General features: G+C 48.2%; 1 gene segment (V, D, J or C); it reads left to right on the top strand.

Annotated features, from left to right (window-relative positions):
• The first annotated feature begins 757 nt into the window (after positions 1-757).
• On the top strand, positions 758-1,229 carry LOC122236253. The segment is given in 3 exon segments: positions 758-803; positions 895-1,005; positions 1,087-1,229. Coding segments are annotated over 3 exon segments (300 nt in total).
• Positions 1,230-6,769: the final 5,540 nt, after the last annotated feature.

Raw genomic sequence — 6,769 nt, 5'->3', positions numbered from 1 at the left:
CTTGCAGAACAGATATTAGGAGGGAATCCGTGCCCACATTGTGCGGAGGACTGTTTCTAAGCTGGTGGAAATGGTGACAGATGACCGAGTTTTTTAGGGCTTAACCCTTCTAGGAACAAACGAGGGCTTCTACACAACCCGGAAAGGAGTGCTCCCCAACTCCTCAGGGCTGTGTGAACACGAGTGGAAGGGGAGTTCCGGAAACCAGGGAGGAATCCCATAAGAGGAACGGTCAGCCTCCTGGACAGAAGGGAACACCTGTCCATGGAGACCTGTCACTGTTCTGAACTTGATCATGATCTCAAAGGAGTGTATCCCAGAGACACCAGCTCAGTCTTGACCCATGAAGGAGCAAGGGAGCAGTGGGGAGGCTGGAGCTGTCTCTCTGATGGGCTCTGGTCACCATGTCACACAATGGCGTGTCTGTGACTGGACACTAGGGGTCACTCAGGGCCTGGTTCTGAGGGGTCAGGGTTATTGACTCTTGGGATCTGCCACCTGGCACTGCCTTTGCCTTCTGCTCAGGGCTCCCATCTGGGACCTCCCCACCCCCTGGCCCCAAACAGCCCCTGCCCTGCCCACCCCTGACCTCCTCAGGATGAGGGACCAACCGGGGTCTGTGAAGGGTCAGAGAGCTGGGGGTCTCATGCATGGATGAGCCCTCCCTCTCTCAGAGGATGAAGAGGGGAAGGAGGGGTTAGGGAAGATCTGCTCAGCAGTGGGGTCACACAGGGCAGGAAAGGTGATGACCTCCACCATGGCCTGGTTCTCTCTCCTCCTCATCTTACTTGCTCGCTGCACAGGTGACTGGATGCAGAGACAGGGGAAGGGGCCCTGCTTCCTCCTCTTGTCTCTAGACCCCAGCCTCATCCTCTCTGTCTCTTCTTCTTCCAGGGTCCTTGGCCCAGTCTGTGCTGATTCAGCCGTCTTCAGTGTTTGGGTCCCTGGGCCAGACACTCACCATTTCCTGCACTGGAAGCCCAGCCAACACTGGGGCCAGTTATTGTGTGTTTTGGTACCAACAGCTCCCAGGAATGACCCCTAAAGCCATTCTCCATGAGCACACTTGGCCTGTGGGGGTTCCAGACCGGTTCTCTGGCTCTGGGTCTGGCAACACAGGCTCCTTGACCATCACTGGGCTCCAGGCAGACGACGAGGCTGATTATCACGGCTCAGTGTGGGACAAGAAACTCATTGCTTATGCAATGCCCAGTCCTTTGGGGAAGTGAGACAAAAATCTGCTGTTTCCCCAGCAATGGGGGTCCTCTTGCAGCCTCCCCTCTTTGGCCAAGTCAGCTGCTTCCTTCTTTTGGTGTAAACTGTAGTCTGAGAACAATTTCAAGGAACTTTGGTTACCAAATCATCCATGTTCTGTTAACTTCAGGTCTCCAAGCCTGTCCTCGGCAGGAATACATTATAGGAGATTCTCCTTCCGAGGAGAAATTCCTGGGTGTCAGGGGCCAGCTGCCCTGGGGACAGAGTCTGTGACAGGTTAGGACAGAGCCAGGAACAAAGAGTCCAGGTGTGTCTGAGTGTTGATACAGTGCTGCCCAGATAATGTGCATCCATAGCACTTCCTGAACACCTAGTGTGTGCCACAAATGACTCTAGGGATGTGGAACCCATGTGGACGTGACAGGAAGGGTCCCCATGTTCAGGGAGTTGACAGTGTCTGGGAGAAGAGAGAGGACACAGAACCTAAACGTGTTGTAAAGAAGGTTGTGTCCCAGGATCTTGAGGAGGGGTGAGGTCTTTGGGGTTAGAGCTGGAGCACTGTAGAGTTTGATAGTGAACCCCAGACCCGATGCCCAGAAATGACATCCCAGTTGTGCACAGATTAGGAAGGATTAGCAGGGGCGCAAGAAGGTGTGACTTGGCAGGGGCTGTGGACTGAGCCATAGTCAGGTTTGGGGCTCCGGATAAGAGGTGGAGGGTTGGGGAAGGTCAGGGGCCTCAGGACGGGAAGGAATCAGGGGCTGAGGATGGTGAGGGGAAAGAGAGGAAGAACATGAAGACTGCCTCTGTGTGAGCTGCTGTGGAGTTACATCAACTTTCTCTGAAGTTGTTCAGATTTACTTTGCACGAATCCTGGGAAAAGGGCAGTGTTAGTCCAGCTCAGTTGGTGGGACAAAAGTCAAAATGTTAGGTTTGAGACTTATAGCCAGACTTTGTAGGAAGCTATGGAAATCAGGTTCTAGTCCAGGTTTTAATGAACAGGGTTAGAATCAAGTATTTACCCATGTGTTTATCGAAAACATTTTTTTCCTCTACAACCACCCTTGTTTTTACTCCTTACAGCCAAATGGACATTCATTTGTTTGCAAAATAAATGTGGTTTCAAAAAGAACTTGGTGTGATTATTATTTACCTAACTACAGAAAAATAACTGTTGACCATATACACTCTTTAAAACCTGCTTTGCTGGGACTTTTATAAGAAAGCTCTACGGTGAACATTTAGCAGCCCCTGCAGGCCAAAAGTCCAGCCAAACTGGTGCCAAAAACCTGCCATCAGACTTAGCCTGCAATGCCTACAGAAGTGGGTAATTTCTCTGTGCTCAGGGTCCCAGTATATCCCAAGTTTCCTGCACCTTCCAGAAAATGTCCTGCTTGACACACTGGAAGAGTTGTTGGGAACTCTGTAAGCAGGTGGCAGGCTGATACTTCCAAGAAGCTGCATTGTATCCATAAAGTCAATGTTAGGACAAAATTACTTTTCTTCTCCTTCAACACAAAATGTATTCCCCTTCTTCATACTTTTTCCCCCAAAAACCACATGCCTTACTTTCCTGGAACACATAGTCGTTTTCCTTATTATTGTTAGTAGTCTAAATTATATTTGTTAGAATTCCTAACTCTAGATACCTCAGTTTTCTAGTGAAAATTAAATAGGAAGCAACTGTGAACTGTTTGCTATGCCAGTATTCTTTATATTAGCAACTTTATGAGTACATTTCACAATTTCCAGAAACATAATAAAATATTTAAATAAAGAACAACCCAAGTTTACTAATGGGCTCATATTTATCTTTATAGTTTTTCTGTACTAAGACAAAAGTAGATAAAGACATGGTTAGTATGAATGTTTTATTATTTTATCTTATTTACCTTGCAAAACAAATAAAGAACAACAATTGTTAGGAAGCTATACTCTCCGTAGCAATTGGTAGATTACATGCAATCCCTATCAAATGTCCAAATGTCTATTTTGCACTCTAAGAAAAGATGATCTTAAAATTTCTGTGGAATTGCAGGGACTCAGAACATGCAAAAAATCCTGAAGAAGAACACATTTTCAGGACTGACAACTCTAGATTTCAAAACTCACTGGGGCACCTGGGTGGCTCAGTTGGTTGGGCGTCCAACTTCTACTCAGGTCATGTTCTCACAGCTGGTGGTTTGAGCCCCGCATTGGGCTCTGTGCTGAAAGCTCGGAGCCTGGAGCCTGCTTCGGATTCTGTGTCTCCCTCTCTTTCTGCTCCTCCTCAGCTCACACTCTGTGTCCATCTGTCTCTCTCTCAAAAATATATAAACATTAAAAAAATTTTTTTTTAGATTTCAAAAGTCACAAAACTAACTTACGAAGCTACAGTCAAGACCAATGTGGTACCGGCCTATGGACAGACATAGAGATAAATTAAACATATCCCAGAGGCCATAAAGAAATCATTCATCTATGGTCAATTGATTTTCAAAAGGGTTCTCAGAGAATGTAGTCTGAAAAAAAGGTCACTCCAACCAATGGTGCTGGACCAACTAGATATCCACACACAAAAGTATGAAGTTAGACCCTTACCACATACTATAAACAAAAATGGATGTAAAATGGGTCAAAGATCTAAATTTTAGAGCTAAAACTATAAAGATCATAGAAGAAAGCAAGAGGGAAATCCCCATGCTTTTTGAGCTTGGGAAGAGATTCTTCACGTAGGATATCATAAGAAACACCAAAAAAAGGGGAGGGGTGGTGATCATCAATTGGGCTTCTCAAAAGTTACTTTTTTTGTACACCCAAAGATACTATCAAGAAAGAAAATGCAACCCTAAGTACAACCCCATCTCCCAGAGGCCACTGAAGGAGATAAGAAATGCCTGGGACAGCCTAGCTCCAGCCATGGGTTCTCAGTAGGACTGTGACCACCATGGTGTAACCTCTTCTCCTGTGTTCTCTCCTTACTGCACAGGTAAGGACGGTCCTCGGTGACCCAAAGCAGCCTCTGAGCCTATGTCCACACCTATGGATCAGACCTCCAAGCAGCTTCACCTCCATCCCTGCCCCATCACCCATGAGTGTCTGTGTTTGCAAGTTCTTTCTGCCAGCCCGTGCTGGCTCAGACACCCTCCTTGTCCACATCTCTGAAGAATCTAATAGACTCATTTTCACCCTGAGAAGTGACATCATTGTTGTTTTAAGAAATATGCATAATGGTGCCAGTAGAAGCCATGGAACCCTCAGCGGTATCTCCTGCGATTCAAGGCAGGGTCAAATACCACACCAGAGATCCCAGTGCCCTGTCGTTTTCTGGATCCAAAGATGTTTTGACCAATGCATATGTTCTGATGTCTCTGGGATCCAGTGTGCAAGGAAGTGACTCTTAGTGTCCTATATGCCAAGATAGTACCAATGCTTACACAGTGCTTTAGATCCATAGGGAAGTGAGAGAAAATCTCCCTCCACTCTCTAGACCTGGTGGCATCCCCTGTCAAGAGGTTCCAGGAGTGACTTTTGTTGTCAGATCTTCCAAAAGATTATTTGTTGTCTGGGAATAAGATGATCTGAGAGTGCCATATCCCTTCCTTCAGTTAGGTCTTCAGAGTGATTCTTACCTGTCCTGTGTTCATATTTTCAAAGGCAAAACTAGCTTGTTCAGAGTTACAAATGACTCAGTGAAGGAGAGCCTGGCTGTCTCAGTGGTTAGAGCATGCAACTCTTGACCTTGGGTTCGTGAGTTCAAGCCCCACTTTAGGTACAGACGTTACTTAAAAATAAGCTGTTGAGGGTCACCTGGGTGGCTCAGTTGGATGAGTGTCCAACTCTTTGATTTCAGCTCAGGTCATGATCCCAGGGTGTTGGGATCGAGTCCTGTGTCAGACTCCACACTCACTTTCTCCCTTTTTGCTGACATAGAGCTCTGCTGAACTCCTGAATTCCCTGGTGCTGGGCAGTGCCTCCCCAATGGGCAGATCTGAACAGATCCCTTAACAAGGAAGATAGACAAAATGACTATTACACATGCAAAGTGATTTCCAACTTCATATGTCATTGTGGTATTACAAATTGAACAAGGACGTACCAGAGGCCTCCCATAACCATGGCTAAAGTTCAATACAGTGACAGCAGCAATATTACCGAGGATGTGGGGCAGCAGGAACTCTCCTTCACTGCTGGTGGGAGTGCGAAAAGCCCCATCACTTGGGAAGATTCCTTGGCAGTGTTTTCTACGGCAAACAAAGCCTTAACGATATAATGCAAAAAGAAGAGTCCTACAGCTTACTCTAAATGAGGTTCTTCTGTGCAAACGAGAATATGCACCTAAATGTTTGTTGCTGTCTTATTTATGATTGCCAAGACTCAAAAGTGATCAACGCACCCTTAGAATGGGTAAACAATATCTGTATGTCCACACATGGAATAGGACCAGGAGAAAGACATGAGTTATCAGGCCACAAAACACATGGGTGAAACTTCCATGCATATGTGTTAGTGTCAGAATCCACTGTGAAGAGTCTGCAGCAGTGAGTAGGGGGGATGAGGGGCAGGGACCCAGGCCCCAGCTCCAGGCCCTGGGTCACTGTGCATCCTGTGTCTACCAGACGGCACTGGTGCTCCCCCAATCCCTCAGCTGGCAGGTTCCCTCTCCTTGTGTCTAGCAGGTGCTCTTGATGATTTGCACAGACAGGATTGCAAGTCTCCCAGAACACGGAGGTGAGGTCGCAAGATGGCCTTGCAGTGGTCCCTGCTGGATGCCCAGCCCTGCTCTGTCCCCACACCTGTAGCACCCTCATCAGGGTTTGCTGTGTCTTGTCTCCCCTGCTCTGGAGGGACCCGGCATGCCCACATTACATGTCCTCCTGCGTGAGTGTGTGTCCCCTAGGTGAGCTCCTGTCCACATCCGGCACCCAGAGCCAGCATGCATCGTCTGAGCTGTACCATTGGGACAGATGGTTTCTATTCCCTCTTCCGTGTGTCTTGTCCTCAGCTCCATAGTGGTTCACAGGTTGTACTGAGTCAGGACTGCATGTGTCCCTCTCATCAGACCCCATCCATGGAAGATACCTGATGTACAGAAGGACCTTTCTCTTTCCCTGGAGGGTTACTCTCAGATGGTGGAAACACAGGCACCAGGGAAGCCTGTACTGGGAAAGGAGAGGTTCATCCAGACAGCAGCAGGGGGCACGGTGACAAGGTCTGGGGTTTTCTACAGGAAGGGGGCTCCCTGCTGAGTAGCCCTCCAGGACAGAAAGCCCCAGGACTGGACCCCTTGTTTCCAGTGGGGACAGGGCAGGTGTGTCTTCGCTTTTCCTGGAGGAGTCCCTGAACCTGGGCCTGTATGTGGTCCCAGCAGCTGCTTCTTCCAGGCCCACCCAGGGGGAAACTAGTGCATCACACAGTCTTCCTGTTAGCGGGCTGCAGGCCTCTAAGCGCACAGGAGCGAGCAGCAGGGGTGGGTCCCATTTGCATGAGCAGCCCCTCCTTTTGAGCTCTGTGGACTGGGGATAAGAGAGGCCCAGGGCAGCCCAGCCCTGGCTCTGTGGTCTAGGAAGAGCGT

Source organism: Panthera tigris, assembly GCF_018350195.1.
Source record: "Panthera tigris isolate Pti1 chromosome D3 unlocalized genomic scaffold, P.tigris_Pti1_mat1.1 chrD3_random_Un_scaffold_96, whole genome shotgun sequence".
Classification (NCBI taxonomy): domain Eukaryota; kingdom Metazoa; phylum Chordata; class Mammalia; order Carnivora; family Felidae; genus Panthera; species Panthera tigris.
Note: the sequence above shows the minus strand (reverse complement) of the source record. Positions and strands in the feature narration are given on the sequence as shown.